Source organism: Primulina tabacum, chromosome 3 (genome assembly GCF_025594145.1).
Source record: "Primulina tabacum isolate GXHZ01 chromosome 3, ASM2559414v2, whole genome shotgun sequence".
Classification (NCBI taxonomy): Eukaryota; Viridiplantae; Streptophyta; class Magnoliopsida; order Lamiales; family Gesneriaceae; genus Primulina; species Primulina tabacum.
Window position 1 is genome coordinate 9,169,710 of NC_134552.1, and position 16,251 is coordinate 9,185,960.

The window sequence follows — 16,251 nt, forward strand, 5'->3', positions numbered from 1 at the left end:
CCCATCTATGGGAGACATGAATCCCTCGATGCTTTTATAAAACAAGATTGATTATCTCTTTGGGAATCCAAGCATGACTGCTCGGGACAGCGAGTATGACTCTAGCCCGACTTTTCAAGGGATGAGTGATGATACCCTCATAAGAGCCCGGGTCATGGATGACCATAGATAACAAATGGATTCCCAAATTAGGGTCATTATGCATGATGGATTCTTCTGAAGCCAGGCAGGTTCAAGCTCAGGCTCAACTCTCCGGGCAACTAGAAGCCCGGGCTCTCATATAAGCTTCCGGGAGGCATTCTACCGGGCTACCTCGATATCAGTGCCGCACTCGAGTGCTATCTTATCTGTCAGAACTACAGGGGTTTGGCGTGTCAGAAAAGCTATCAGAGGTAGGGTGGCTTGACAGGAAGTCAACATCAAAGGCTATAAGTGGTACGTGTACGCGCAAATCGAGGTAATCCTTGATTTTCCTTCCTATAAATAGCATGTATGCATCTCATTTAAAGGATTCTGAATCTTTGAACTCTCAAGCACACATATATTCTCACATATATTGCTTGTATTCTTCCTTCTTCACCTGCTGACTTAAGCATCAGAGTGGCCACGCCGGACACCCCTCCGGCGCCCATTCGCGAGTTCTTTTCTTATTTGCAGGTCACGATTGAAGCCATCTACTATGCTCATTTTCCTGAACAACATTATTGATTCGATCCGGTGGAGCACCCGACCCTGCTCATCCATTTCACCAGGATCGCATCATATTCGATTGTGTTTTTTCCAAGAATTCTTGGTTATAAATATACCTACAAGCTGCCGTTAATCCATGACATTAAATTGACCAAAGTTAGAGGTTTGGTACCAAATTTTAACGAAGAATTCCTTGAAATATGGTGTAGCTACCAACCTCGTGAATAATGTCAGGCCTATAATCACTTCTGAGTTATGTTTTTTCATAAAACCAGAATGCACATCTAGATTAATTAACTGATAGCTGAAACAAATGAGACACTTATGTTCATAGCAACAACAAAAGCAATGCACAAAATGGTGAAATTACAAACTCCCTATCTGGCAGCCTCGAATACTTCGAATTCACTTACCTTATTAACTTTAGCCAGTACCAAAGAAGCCTTATCAAAAACAAAGATAACTCCCGATCTTGGCCCTTGGGAGGAGGAATACCCGAATGTATAGAGCCACTATCCACATACCTCGAGTTTTTAGATGAAATTTCGGGACAACAGTCTTTCTCTAAAGATTCTATCTTTCGATTATGTAAGTGTGTCCTCAACCCCATCCATCTTTTCTGGAACACTTTCATGGTTGATTTCATCGTGTCATTTTCATAGCATTCCCTTTACCTGCATGTCCCATCCCCGGCAGAGTGATTTTTCTCACATTGGTCGGATAAAATCCACGTGATTACATATAAAAACTTGGACAATTCTCATTTTGAGCTAGTTTTTTGAATTGAGTTAGGTCCAAATTTCAATATTAACTTACATGTTGGTTAAATCATTTGTAAAATTCACGCTTCAAATATTTATTCTTGAAAGTCAGGTGAGTGTGTTAGTTGTCTCTTGCATATAATAACTTGGATATTTCCCTTCTTTGAATAATCAGAGTTTTTTGAGTTGACTTAGATCTAAATTTTAATTCACCCAGTGTCATTCTCCGCCAATAATTTCTACCCATGAGAAAGCCTTTAGCGACACGCACCAAATTGTATTGTATGTACAGGTGCGTGTGTGAAGATATTGGTTGGAGAAGTTGACTTTTGAGGATGGGCTTAGATTTCTTGGGAAATTAAATTATAGGTAATATATAACCAGCCTTCTTATTCAAACACCTTTGAAGTTGGTGAATAAATTATTATGAAAATTGTAATTGTATTTTCTCTCGGAGTCATGATTATTTTTTGAATTATTTTTTCTTTTTTAGTATATATGGCTTTGTTATTTCAAAAAAAAAGAAAAGAAAAAAGTATATATGGCTTTGTGACCTTTTTTACCATATAACATACTACAAATGTACATAACACACAAATCTATACCTATATACGTTACTTTTTAGATAGCACACAAATCTATATCTATTGCTATCTGTATCTATACCTATATCTATATCTACCCACATAAAAGTGAGAAAAAAACAACAAAATACAAAGTAAATATATATTTCTGTTATGTTGGTGGACATTTTATTTCAAGGAATCCTTCTCTTGAGATGAAAGTTTAGCCATTCCCGGAAAGAAAAAGTGGTGTTGCCACGGAATTGCACCCGTACTGATTTCTTGGATCCGTCCCTGCTAAACTGCAAATCTTTACTCACATTACTATACTCGGCGCTCTCCAAATCATCCAGCAAAGGCAGTACTGCACTGCCTTTTGATTCCACATTCTTTATCCAACCACGCAGAAGATAATTCACCACCTGCAAATCCAACAACTAACAACTCTTGATTTATCCACATAAATGAACTCCTACATAACATAGATAGACGACGGAACTTCATCATGAGGACAGTGACCAGCTGGACTCATTCGTAATATGGAGCATCCGGTAACGCCCCTTTCACCTGCAAACCCCACACCGGTCTCACCCAAGGATCTTCCTTTCCATACATCAGACAGACAGGTATATTCTCAATTCGACACCTATTCACATCAAAGCCACAAGGCTAAATCATATCATATAAACATGAGATATATGTAAGGTTTTTTATCTGATCAAGAACCAACCTAGATAAAGTTTCTTTGAAAGAAAGCTTTGCCTGAGGAACAAACATTATTGACACAAATGATGCAGCTGGGGCAGGCTGCTGTGTCGTTTGGATTATACGAGAAAACACATCATCAACGTTTGTCAAGTGATCTGCATATACTTGCTTCAATATTTCAGCAATACTTTTGGGTCGCTAATTTTCTGCAATCTAGAACGACAAAGGATTCCAAAGTTTCAAAGGTTATTAACAAAAAAGCAATATGTTTTGATTCATTAAAATGAGCACGGAAGCTTCTCTTCCAACTGTCACGAAAACTCAAAAGACCAAAGATTGAAACATCTCACAATTTAACGTCTTTTTTGCATATAAAACTACATATTAGAGTGCATTGCAGTAGATACTAAGATAGTAAAGAAAAGTTGGCTCACAGAACTTACACGATATCTACTAGCTTCCTGACATTGGAAGGGAGAGGAAATGTTCCTGCCCAGGGAAAGAGTCTCGAAAATCTTGGATATCTTGCAGGATTTGGGAGAAATCCCCGAAAAGGAGTTGCATTGAGCAAGATCACACCTTTCACCAGCTCAGGGTGGCTTGCCGCAAAATACAGTGCCACAAAGCCTCCAAGTGAATTTCCCACGAGATAAACAGGTTCTTTAATCACCTGCAGTAGCATCATATTATACAGTCATTTATCTCTACAACAGATTGCTCTGATGAATATCTACTACAAATACCATTCGAAATTGAGCAATCATGATTATAAAAAAGTTAAGATTTTTTAAACTCAAATATTCAACGAGAATTAAATTCAAAGATGCCATCAATTCATGTTCCGCGTCTGAGTCATTTGTACTAAAGCCCTGAAGGTCCAGATTGAGTGCCCAAAGTGACCAATAAAGAATTAACAGCAAAATATAAAGAATATGGGCAATTAAGTTTATCAGAGCCTAATCAATCTTCGAATGTTAATAAAAAAAACAAATTTCCGGTAATAAGACGATGAAATTCAGATAGAAAATTCATTGGAGAAAAAGTGCAGCAGTAATCAAGGAAAAAGATCTGGCAAAGAGTCGGGAGAAAAACAGGCAGCCAAATCTTAAGAAAAGGCTAATGAAGTAATAATGGCGGTGTGATGCATAACCAGTTTAACCTCAGCAATTAAAAATTAAACTAATGGCGAGTTCAAAAGGAGTCATCAGGATTATAGAAGTATCTCTCACACAAATATAGCCAATTAAAAAAATCGCATTCACATGAATGGCACGTCACTAATTGAATGTCAAGAAAGTATTTGCAACGCGCAAATGAAATCGTTAGGAAAGATGAAGGGCTGCAAGTAGTTTATCATTTAAAGATACTTGTTAAAAATACCAAAAAAACTCCAATGTTTTGGTGACAGGGGATCAAACTAAGTAAATAGTTTCACTCTTAGTTGTTTCATCAACCGTGAGGGAATACCTACATATGTCGTGCATAAAGTTTCAAGGTACCTCTTCAATAAAATAGCGAACTTGGTCTCTCCACGAGTCAACGGAATAAACTAAATCTTTCGCCCAAGTTTCAGTTTCATCTCCAAAACCCCAAGCGTCACTTTCTCCGTCTAATGCAGATTTACTTCCAGCATTAGACCTAAATGTTGGATCTTGCAATGGTAAAGATTTTCCCTGACCCAGATAATCTAGCGCCCATGCTCTATGGTCATGGCCAAGACTTTAAGCTGCTTCTCATAGTGAAACGAGCCCACGCCAAAGTCAGGAAGGAAAAGCACCGGTGGTGAATTTACATTCTCAGACCCTGAAGTTTCATAATGAACACTAAATTTGGCTTCCATTCCCAAAAACAGCTGCTAATGGGAGAGACCTTATTGCCATTCTCATTATCTGGCAAACTAGGAATCAAGACCTTTGGTATTGACTGGCCACTACCAAACACAATAATTTCACCCTCTTCACCAGAAAGCACATAAGAGTTATTAGTTTCAGTTAAGACATGAGTGTTAACATGTTTACGTCTTTTCATAGAGCAAACTGTTCTAGAAGGCCAGCACTGGACAATTCTCTTTGATTTCAGATTATGCATGCGAGAATATCTTGAAGGTTTGCATGTCGATCTTAGTACAACCCGAAAAATCCCTTTTCTCTTACAATAGGATACGCTTGGGAATGTGAATTTAAGCCCGATACACCACATTTGAGATTTGCAATGTAATGGCGTTGTGATGCATGGCAAGAAAGAATTTCCATCATCAAAGTTAGCTGTCTGAGATAAGCAAATGAATGATAAGTCAGCACAATTTAGCTACTACACATCCCACAACAAAGACACTACAAAGATAAAGCTTACACTTCAGTGCACCACAATTATAGCAGATCTTATGTTCATTCTCATTTCCAAAAAATAAATAAATCCCTTTCAATTCACATTAGGACTCGATCTACTCTTTCATTTCTTCTAGTGAATCAAAAGTCTTCAAGGGGCCAGAAATTACCAGCATTTCTTATTTATGGAACGAATCAACAAAATTGGATTCAAATTGAAAAAAATAACGTTTTCTAAACGAGGATTCAGCCCTGATTTCAGGTGAATAAGGTCGATGTTTACTTCAAGAATCTCTCTCTCACTCTTTTCCTTTTTTTCCTTCCTTCTGAAACAAACTTCAAGAATCTCTGCTGTTTACTATTTAGCAAAATTGCATTTAAATTCTTGCTTACCATGACACTATCCATCGAGCCAACAGTTTGGCGTATACTCTCATAGGCTTAACACAAACGTTACATTAATTAAAGAAAAGCTTCTTCTGATGATTAAAAAAGAAAAAAGAAATCACCGACCCATGAAAGCAACAAGTTATGCCCACCAAACGAATATTACAGAATTTGACTGTGATTAAACAAAAGCCATGCCGTATCTATCCATCCATCTAATCTAAAAGAATAAAAACACGATCTTTACCTGTTTTATGGAAGCCCGGAGTAAACTTCCCAGATTTCAGGCGAGACTTAACCAACCTAATAATAATAAATGAAGGGGTTATTCCACAAGACTCGGGAAGGCGAGAATTGGGTTTGTTTTTCTTTTAAGTTGAAGAGTCAAATTCTCCAAAAAAAAGAAAAGGTGGAGTACACGCAATGATATGCGGACACCGTCGGCCGACAAATTACACGTGTCAAATTTATTTACCAATTAATTAATTAATCTAAAAACAGTTTCATTCTATAATTCTGTTGCTGGCCGGCTGCCGACCATCCTATTGCGAGGCAGCGGCTACTCTCAAGAACATTCAAATCGGTTAAACACTATCAACCCACTTGTCATCCAATCTTTTCTTCTGCTAAACCAAAACCATTGAGATGGGTAGTGTATCTCATCCTGTCATCCAACTAATTCCTCAAAACATATGTCGGCATTACCAACGATTTTTCTCGCCGGTAAACGCCTTTATTGTTCCATACACGACTTTTTATTACGTGGGTTTCGGTTTAATTTTGATGATGAAAGATAGAAAAACAAATATCGAGTCAGCGCTTTGCCAAACATTTGGTTTTGTTGAATGCCTGCCACCACTGAAAATTTGTTCTTTTGTATTTCTTTTCGCTTTATCGTTTCTAAGTTGTCAGAGTAAGTAGTGTGTGTCTGCTGCATTAATCCGCTGATGTTTGCCTTTCTAATATATAGTGTTTATTTTTGCCTCCATGTGCTTCTCACTCGCATTTACTACAGCTTGAAGCAACATAATGGTGAGCTAAAAAGCTTTGGATTTGTGCATGTCTTATACAAGGATTTCGAAATAATTAATCCTCCCATTATATTTTGGTTGCATAAGTTCGTTAATTTATGCATCATCGTAGTATGTGGTAAACACTATTTGCAAGTCGGTATTGTCATGATCTTCCTCTTTTTGTTACGGCTATCCGGCTATTAACCAATGTTCTTTTTCTGTAAATGTTTAAGGTTGATTCAAAACCATTATATTTACCAAAACATATAATAACAAATTTAAAATTTAGTCGGAGATGTTTCAAACTCATATTTTAACAAAATATCAAACTCTGATAATATTGATTAAAAAAATATTAATATTTAACAAAATATAGTACAATTACTTTGTTACATTATTCAAATAAATGAATCGAATAATAATGATAAATCTAATAATACTGACAATAATATAATAAAAAAAATATTGGTTAATGAGTTCGAAAATTCCAATATTATTGTACAGGAATGCGAAAAATTTTGGTTAAATCGAATTAATCAATCGATTAATTTGAAAATTTGGTTTTTTATTTTTTATTTAAGTAAAATTTAATTTTTGTATAGGGCCAGAATATTGGATTGGGCCATGCTTACCGGTCACCTTCTGAAACCAGCAAATTCGAAGAAACCAAAAGCCCCCCCAAATTGCAACCTTCCCTTGGAATTAGTAATTGCCGTAGGATATATGCCGATTGAAATTCATACGTAGGTTGCACCAAGATTTGATTTTGGCTGCGTCCCCTTTTAATCTCTGCCAATGCATACGAGATTGCGTAGCGCTATACTCCTTCATTTTTCGATTTGAAAGTTGGGTCCGAGAACGAATCGCTATTTTTTTTGGATTTGTTTTATTTATTTTTTGTTGAATCGAAGAGACTCTGAATAATGGCGGGTGTGGCATTGCTTTTGGATTTTCTGAGGAAAAATCCGAGCTTTAGTGGCCAACAGGTTCATCCGAGATCCCTGTTGTCCAACACACTTGCTGCGTCTTTCGCTGTTTCCACACCTTTTGCTTATAGGGCTTTGTTCGGGTGAGTTTGTATTCGAACTTAAGTTGTGGCGTTTATTTTTATATTATTTTTATAATTTAGAGAATTTGCTTGTTACATGATTGCGAAGTAGCAGAATGTGCCGAATTATGAAAATGCTGGAGATTGTCGTTTGTTTGTTTGGGAGGATGGTTTATTTTTGAAAAATTATGCATCAAATGATCTTTTTCATGTAAAGGCGTTCTCTATAGCCTCTGGCAGTTTGTACTGTATTTATTATGATTATTGTTGAAAGGAATAAGTGACTTTTTATTCAAATTCCGTGCTCCCTTATCCATGCCTCCTGATTAAGTTATCTTCTTGTTATCGTATTTGAAGTATCAAGTTAGTAACTCATACGATGATAAAGTTGAAGGAAACAGTTGAGTTGGAGCTATGACACACAAATTGGTAGTTGATCTTCTTTGGCTTTTAACTTCTGTCTTTATTCCACACCGGATCGAGCCAATCTATGAAGATTACAGTCCTACATACTAAGTGAAGAAAAATTACTGGAAGATTGTTGGAGCCGTCAGTCGTCACACTGTCTTGGAGCTTTATCATATGCATACGAGGACGGTAGGATTAGCCTTGGCATCCTTCGGATTCCTCTAGCATTTATTATGTGGGAAAATATCAGCTGGCGATGGGAATGGAATGAACTTGTGAACAAGATGAAGATATGGGCGGGGAATTAGAGCCCGAAGCATCAGATTTGACATTTGAGAATTATGGAAAGGGATTCTCAGCCCTGTATTAATTCCATTTTACTCCTTATGAATGAAATATTAGAAATGAAAGCAGATTGTTAAGTGATAGCACTTCCCCCGTAATACTGGATTCTGCTGTACTATCTGTTCAGAATTTATGAGCTCAAAAGAACCATTAATCTAAGCAAAGCATAACTTGCAGTCATGGTTACCGTGATTGAAATCTTTTATAACTAAACTTAGAGCCGTGATACTATTTCCCCAGCTAATTTATTTATGTGCAGCGAAGTATAGTTCATTAAGGGTGTTAGACACGTGCAGCCATAGTTTTGAGGTGATGGGAAGTGAGAAGAAGTTGCCAGGAAGGAAGGTTCTTGCAGCGGTGGCCACGATTGAAAGAATGAATGAAACTGGAATATAATTGCATAGATAATCAGCCCATATACATTCAAACACAGTCACACACACAGATTATGTTAATATATGTGTGTTGTGTGTGTGTTCTCATAAATGGACTTTGTATCGCCGGTTTGGTTCTTAATTTATCATCCCTGTAGAGGTTTCACCTTTGAGCGAGGATTCACATCCATGTACTTGTTTTTGTTATGAGTAGATCTTTTACTGCTTATATTAAAAAATCTGTTTTTGCGGCTCACATGGACCTTATTGTTTGCGTGTAAATTTGTAGTTGATTGTCTGATCATGAATGGTTGTACTTGTATCTCTTTGCAACGTATGATTGTGTTCATGAATGTGTGGCGGAGATTTCATTTATTGCAACTTGAAGTCATCATTTTCTTTATCAGTACCTATCTCTCTCTTTTTAATAAGTCATTGTATGACTGGAACTGATGAAACAGGATTATTTGTCAAAATTCAATGCATTTCATTGTTGACCTGATAATGGGTTGTTTTCGACATATCTCTGTAATGATGGCTATGTACCAGCAATGGCGAAACACACATTGCTTACTGCGACTCTGGGCTGGCAGTAGGTGAAGATTACTTGTCTAATAAATGGACTCCATCTGGAAGTATCTTTCAGGAGAATGCACTGAAACCCAGTACGAAAATGTACCACATTGAAATGAAACCACTACTCTCAGCATTTCATTGGAAAGCTCTTGCACTGACCTCACTGAGGTCGTTTTTGTTATTTTATTTGCCTCTTTTGGAGCCTCAGTCACCAATGGAAGAGGATGATGACAATTTTTTACAAGAAAATCCAGACGAGGCTCGTTTAGATTTGATTGCGCCTTTCAAGAAATCTGTGAAACAAATTTGTCGCGAGGTGACATTTTTTCCTCTCGAAACTTAAATCTCGTGCCTATCTAAATGTCAAACTAATACTATGAGAAAGGTTTGGTTCAGACCACTGTAGTTACAACAAGACGTGTTCTTGAAAGACTCGCAGTTCACTATGTTTCACAGCGTATGGCTTGGAAACTTCTCAAAGGTAACCTTTCCCAAATCACGTGTGACACAAATTAGTTTGCTGCTCATCACTTTCATCATCCGATGTGATGTATTTTTCTTTTTTTAATATGATACAGAATTTATTAATATAAATATAAAATGTATTGAACAACTGGAATGATACCATTAACTACTTTTTGCAGATGCTCCGAAGTCAGCCACTCGGAAGGCTGGAAGGGGAATGACGACTTCAAACTATGTTTTATGCGTTAGCAGAACCACTTTGAGAGGTAATTCAAAAAACTTCTCCACCCAAATGTCGTTGGACTTAGTTGAAACAAAATACTGGTTTTAATGTTTTTCCCATTTCTAAACAGGGCATTTTCTCGGAGTTTTGGCATCATGGTTTGTCCAAGTGGGCATTGATATCTATCGATTATTTACTTCTATATATAAAAGCAAAGAAGCGAGTGGTGATACGGTAGATACAGCAGAAAATTTTCAGATTCTTGGAAAGAAAATTTATGGTACCACAATTAGGTGCTGTGCATCGCTCGTGTTTGCTTCCATTGGCGCTGGGATAGGAGCTGCTGTCATCCGCCCTTCAACTGGTCAATGGATTGGTATGGGTAAATCTGAATTGGGAAATGAAAATTTCCTTCAAGTTCGTCCATGTTCAAGGTCTAATCAAATTCTTTTTTTTCTAATGCAGGTTGTGCGATTGGGGATATGGCAGGACCTATCATAATTTCCTTGTGTTTTGAGAAGTGACCGCCAGATTCAAGTTTTATCATATTATTGTATTATTTGGTTCGTGGTACAGGACAATCAATTATAGGAATGATACAGCGATATATGTGCAACTAAGTGGTGTAAGACTCCAATCATTTATACTACTTTTGGATCAACAAGGAAATGCTCTCATTTAATGTCCTGATTGAATGATATATAGATAAAGTGAAACGAGACCATAAAAAATTAAATTATATTAAAATAAACATTGTTTATTAATTTGAGTCAATAAATTTTTTAGTCAACTATGGACTGGCATGACATCTGCTCTGACACAATTATCATCTTGGTCATAAAATTTAGTGTCACGAGGCTGCAGCTGCTTCCTTCACATATAAAAGGAACGTTTGGCTAGAGAACAAAAATGGCCATTATCAGAACCAAATGGCGAATGGTAATTTCCACTTGAGCCAAAGTGAGAATCTCTTCGCAAAAAATACTTTGCTAAGTCAAACACTGACAAGAGGCGGTTCTCTCAATAGACGCAGGCCATATCAGATACCATGAAACCAAAATCTCAAGTGAATTTTTCTTCCTGTTTTCGTAAAATCATAATTCGCTCAACTGATCCAGAATCGCCATCATAATTTATCACGACACGATAAAACATGACTAAACAGCCAATGATGTCAAACTATTTGCGTAAATGTCAAAACAACGAGGATTCTCATTATGTCAATGCACCATACTAGAAAATTCAACGTCATCTTCATAAAAAAAATCGTGGATGAAGTTAAAAACATATAATGCATTCGAATTCAGAATAGTTGGGTCATAAGCTCAGCAACCCGGCTCAGTGAGAAGAACAGGGAAGATCAAGAGATACACATACAACATGGCATTTAAAGCATTTACTTGTGACTTCTTAGCATCCCTCGGATAATCCATTTCATCACCAGATTCATTAGTTTCAACCTCAGGACCAGGTGCGTGAGTTTCAAAAGAATTTGAATTGTTTGACCCAATGTCAGCAGAAGTCAGAACCTGATTCAGGCTTCACCAACGAGCTCAACATTTTGCCGGTTGAATATTGAGGCTCATCCATATTTTTTCTCCTGGGGATCGTGGTTGGTGCTTTTGATGCCTTTTGAAGTATGATCCTCTAGCTCATAATCCTTTGTATCAACACTTTCTGGTGCAGTGCCATTTGACCTCAAATTGACAGCACCTGGCTTCGTGTCAATGCGCAAACCTGCCACATCCCTCCCCATCTTCCTGCTTGGAAACAACTCCAAAGTATCAAATGACTTTGGATTTTTATACTTCAGATATTCTTTGTTGTAAAAAGAGACGATGGTTTCATGAATGAGAGTTTTTCAATACCCCTTAGAAAATAAAGCGGCTCCCAGCCTTGGGAAAAACTAAATTTGACATCTTAAAATGATAAGCTCTGGGAAATCCAAAAAACCTAACAATTGAATAACATATCTAATATACTCATCCATAGGTGTATTTCTACTTGGAGATATTAGAGAAATCAATAATATTTGACAGGACATAAAACATTAAGATAATTGTAATATTTTTTAAAACTTTTATTTTTCGAGCAAAAAAATTATTTAAAATTTATATGTAAAGTTTTAAAATTTTATAAATCATTTAAGTAAATATATATGTAAGACTAATTTGATTCAACATAAAAATGATTTGAATTCATTCTTATTCCTCAGTTTTCTATCACTTTGATGTATATAAGAGTAATTATTATACATAAAATCAATGTAAGCTCATTTTCATTCTTTTGAAGCGTTCTCTCATAGCACTAAAAATTATTTGGATTTGTCATTCATAAATTTTTAGAGTTTGATTAATTGACATCTACATCAGTGCAATTCTTATTATATATGTTCACAATTAGCTTTGTATATGGCTTTGCATGGTACATCACAATTATAAGAAATAAAAATCTTGTATTTGGTAAGAAATATAACATTTGACCTGAAAATCAAGAAACGTTTGAAATAAAATATTAATCTTTTATTATCATTCAGTTTTGTTGGGTTAAGCGTGCATGAGTGAGAGTAGTACTGAGATGGATGAACTCTTAGGAAGTTCTTGTTCGTACTTCAAACATTGTGTCGCTTATATCCACCGAGTTTTACATACTGCTCCTCACAGTCCAACCACACAATCGCAACCGATGATTTCTGAGGCAGATTCCTTCAGCAGCACTTAGCACAATCCTGTTTCGTTTCCTACCTCAGGGTGTATAGTAAAAGCTCAATTTGAAAATAATACATGAGATGGCAAAAGCCTTGGTTCTTTTATTCAAATATACAAAATATTATTACATAGTAACCTCCTGTAGAGAAGAAAAAACTTGTTTAGCTACTTATAGTAGCCGAAATAAAAACACACATCAACTTGAAAGAGACAAATATTACAATAATTGAAAGAAAATGAAGAGATTGGTCGATGCCTTCATCTTCCTTCCGCCTGATTCTTTATAGAAGTCCCTGGCGGATCTGTATTTTGGACTTCAAACTCTTACTATGATATGATGCCTTCCAGTTGTGGTTGACACTATCTGGTTGAGTGGTTGTATGGTCCCTCAACTTTTCTTGATGTCTTTTTTCTAGATCATTAATCTAAAAATGACTCATTCTTGTGATTTTATCTGCTGGCATATCCAGTAAATATGCGTTTGTATTATATTAGATGATATTTCATTTCCTGTTTCCTTCAGCCTTTTGTGAAAATCTTTGAAACTTTTCAGCTCTTTTCTTTTTGCCTTGATGTTTTTTCTTGCAACCTTCAGATAATTGAAATACATTTTTCTTTAGGTTCCGACTGGTATATTTTACTGGTTCTCATTTGTTTGTTATTTATAGGTGAAGTTGAGTCACAGTTTTCCTGTTCATCTAGTGGGTTATTTGTCCGCCCACTATCTTTGGTCGGGGAATATTTTACTTTTGTTATTCCCGAGGAAAGGTAATTAGTTTCACATGTCTACTAAATTTTGTCGAGGCATCTTAAACTTTTGATGTCCCCGAGGAAAACGTGATTGTGGTCCTTCACCACTTGGTCACGTCTCTGCAAGATGTTTCCCGTCTGACCGAGGTCTGAAGCCCTTGCCAAATTCCAGCTCTTTTTGATTCGGACACTCTGGGCAGATATGTTCCGACCATCTTCCCACATGAGTCATATTGCCGAATTTCCGACGAATTTCTTTACTCCCTGACAACTTGCTATTCCGCAGAAGATTTCTTTTCTTTTTGAATAGATCTTCTGCAAAACTTGTGGGTTTTCCTGTCATAGTATTTAACAGGAATGATCCGTTTACCGAATTATGATAAAATTTAAACGGAAACTTGACTTTGTTCATCTCAGTTAGACAGACTCATAATCCCCATGCTCTTTTGGTAGAAATATCGTCTTCAGTAATTGAAGCAACAATAAGTGTTTCTTCTGACGGAGGATCCTTGATAAATTTCTGAACATTTGTATCTGACCTCCTTAACTTGATAAAATGAAAGGCTTCGTGGGAGCCTTTTCCCGCTGGTTCTGGTGTTGTACTAAAAAAAATATAGCTCCAGAATATCTCCTCTGGACAATAATCGTTATTTGCCCAAGTCTCATGAACAGCTTCCTGGATCCATTTTGGTAGGCCTGAAATTTTTGGGAAGCTTGGTGATGTTGTATAAACTGAGGCAAGAGCCCCAAATTCATACCAAGCTTTGACCTCATTTGGATATAAATTTGGTTTCATCCATATCCTAGGATATTTTCCTGAAACATCAACCCTGATAGTGGCTGGGTTAATACATACTCTTGTTTTTAATTTCTCCCAGTTTTGCTGGTAAACCTGAAATGGAGAAATTGCAGCTTTATTACTATCAACCTTAGATTTACCCTTGTCAGTATTAAGTCTAAGGTTGATCTTTCTATCTTCAATCCCCGAGGTGGAGGGTTGACTTGAGGACTCGAGATAAGGATCTGGAGTTTCAATTTTTGTTTCAGCCGACTCATCTGGAGATGATCTCGACTTAACACTTGTGCTAGGGATATTTGAATCCCCTGCTCCAGGTATAGAGTCATGTACTCGAAAACTCTCCATTCGGGAAATCAATGGCTTATCAATACCTTGGAGGATAGGCTTTTTCATTACAGACCATAACTGAGTATAAGCCTGTAAACATCCCGTAATTCGATCAAAGACAATTATCTTATCGGCTTGTTGTAGTCTTCCCGCAACTTCTGCGTTTAAAAACATCTTGTTAAACTCGTTTTGAAGCATTTCAAGGTGTTCCCTCAAATGCCTCTGCATCTTGATGATGTCATTGATATCACCGTTGTCCATCTCTTGTTAAAAAATCTGCAAGAATATTTTCATGAAATTTAATTATCACAACATCAAAAATATAATTCAGACATATTGCTTGCCATCTTAATAATCTTGCTTTCTCAGGTTTAGATTCTATTTTATTTCTTAAGAAAGCTTTCACATGTGTATTATCAACTTTCAAAGTGAATTTCTTTGCAAGTACAAATAGTGGTCATTTTTCAAAAGCCCTTTTTACTGCATAAAATTCTTTTTCGTTAATATATCATCTTATGGCTTCTGCATCCGAGAAAAGTCCACTGCAATATCTGCATGGCTGTTCTCCGTCAGGTGTGAGCTTTGTAAAAACTGTCGCCCACCAATGATCACTGACATCTGTATACAATACTAGATCATATTCATCCTGAGGAATAGCCATTTTTGGAAGATTTTTACAAATCTCTTTTATTTGACTAAGTCCTTGTGTGTTCTTTTGTCCATATAAATTTCGCATCTTTTTTCAGTAATAGACTGAACACTTTCCTGTGTTTTGCTAGGTTTTTAATAAACATCCCAACAAAATTAACAACTCTCATAAAGTTTTGAAGTTGTTTATTTTCTTTTAATTCGTTTGGAAAAGTTTGCACATTTTCTACTATATGATCTTGTAAAATTATTCAAGACTCATCGATTTCTATTCCTAGAAATTCAATATTTCTTGTGGCAATCACTGCTCTCTTTTTTGATAAAACCAGTCATTCTTTTTTACAAAATCAGAGAAAATTTCTAGATGCTTAATATGTTCTTCCATAATTTTGGATGAGATCAACACGTCATCAATATAGACAAACATAAATTTGAAATAATCTTTAAATAGATTATCCATTTTCTTTTGAAATATCTGAGGTGAATTAGCCAATCTCATTGGTAATACTTCCCAGATATAGTGTCCTTGTGGAGTGGAGAAAACTGTGAACTTCTTGCTTTCTTCCTGCATTCGAATCTGATAAAAACCAGACTTGTAATCGAATTTAGAGAATATATTTGCATTACGTATGCAACTGATTAGATGTTCTCTGCTAAGTATAAAAAATCCATCAAACTTCAGAATATTATTGATTTCTTGATAATTAATAACTACTCTGAGTTTGTTCCTTTTTATTTCACCATGGTTTCTTACAAAAAATCCTGGGCTGCTATATGGTGAAATTCCTGCTTTGATCAAACCAAGGTCCAAATGTTCATTGATTATAATCTACATATCCCTTTGATCAATTATATTCATTGGGATGGACTTGCAACGGACAAATTCATACTCTTTGCCTTTCTTAATTTTAAGGCAAGCTTTGAGTTGATTTTTATCCCACCATGCCAAGAGATATTAATTGTAATTTTCTTTGATCCTTTTCTTGACATCTTCTAAGGATACCTTATATTCAAACTCTACCTCATTCTTATGTAGAGCTATCTTAAGGCATTCTATTTCTTCTGGTTGGAGCTCTTTATCTGCTTTTAGTTGGAGCATTGTTTCTCCAAACCGTCTAGAATCCTTCATTT

The 16,251-nt window shown here is 36.2% G+C and overlaps 1 protein-coding gene and 1 pseudogene across 2 annotated transcripts; one reads left to right on the forward strand and one right to left on the reverse strand.

Annotated features, from left to right (window-relative positions):
* Window positions 1–1,985: 1,985 nt before the first annotated feature.
* LOC142540024 (pheophytinase, chloroplastic-like) lies at window positions 1,986–5,824 on the reverse strand (annotated as a pseudogene).
* A 1,264-nt stretch (window positions 5,825–7,088) lies between these two features.
* On the forward strand, window positions 7,089–10,584 carry LOC142540025 (uncharacterized). Of its 2 annotated transcripts, XM_075645869.1 has the most exons (7): window positions 7,089–7,518; window positions 9,174–9,516; window positions 9,597–9,681; window positions 9,845–9,931; window positions 10,019–10,264; window positions 10,354–10,424; window positions 10,461–10,569. In XM_075645869.1, the coding sequence occupies exons 1-6, from the start codon at window positions 7,373–7,375 to the stop codon at window positions 10,410–10,412; spliced, it is 966 nt and encodes a 321-aa protein (XP_075501984.1). In that variant the 5' UTR covers window positions 7,089–7,372; the 3' UTR covers window positions 10,413–10,424; window positions 10,461–10,569. The 2 variants fall into 2 exon arrangements, with proteins under 2 accessions (XP_075501984.1, XP_075501983.1); XM_075645868.1 differs by having other exon boundaries at window positions 7,090–7,518; window positions 10,354–10,584.
* Window positions 10,585–16,251: the final 5,667 nt, after the last annotated feature.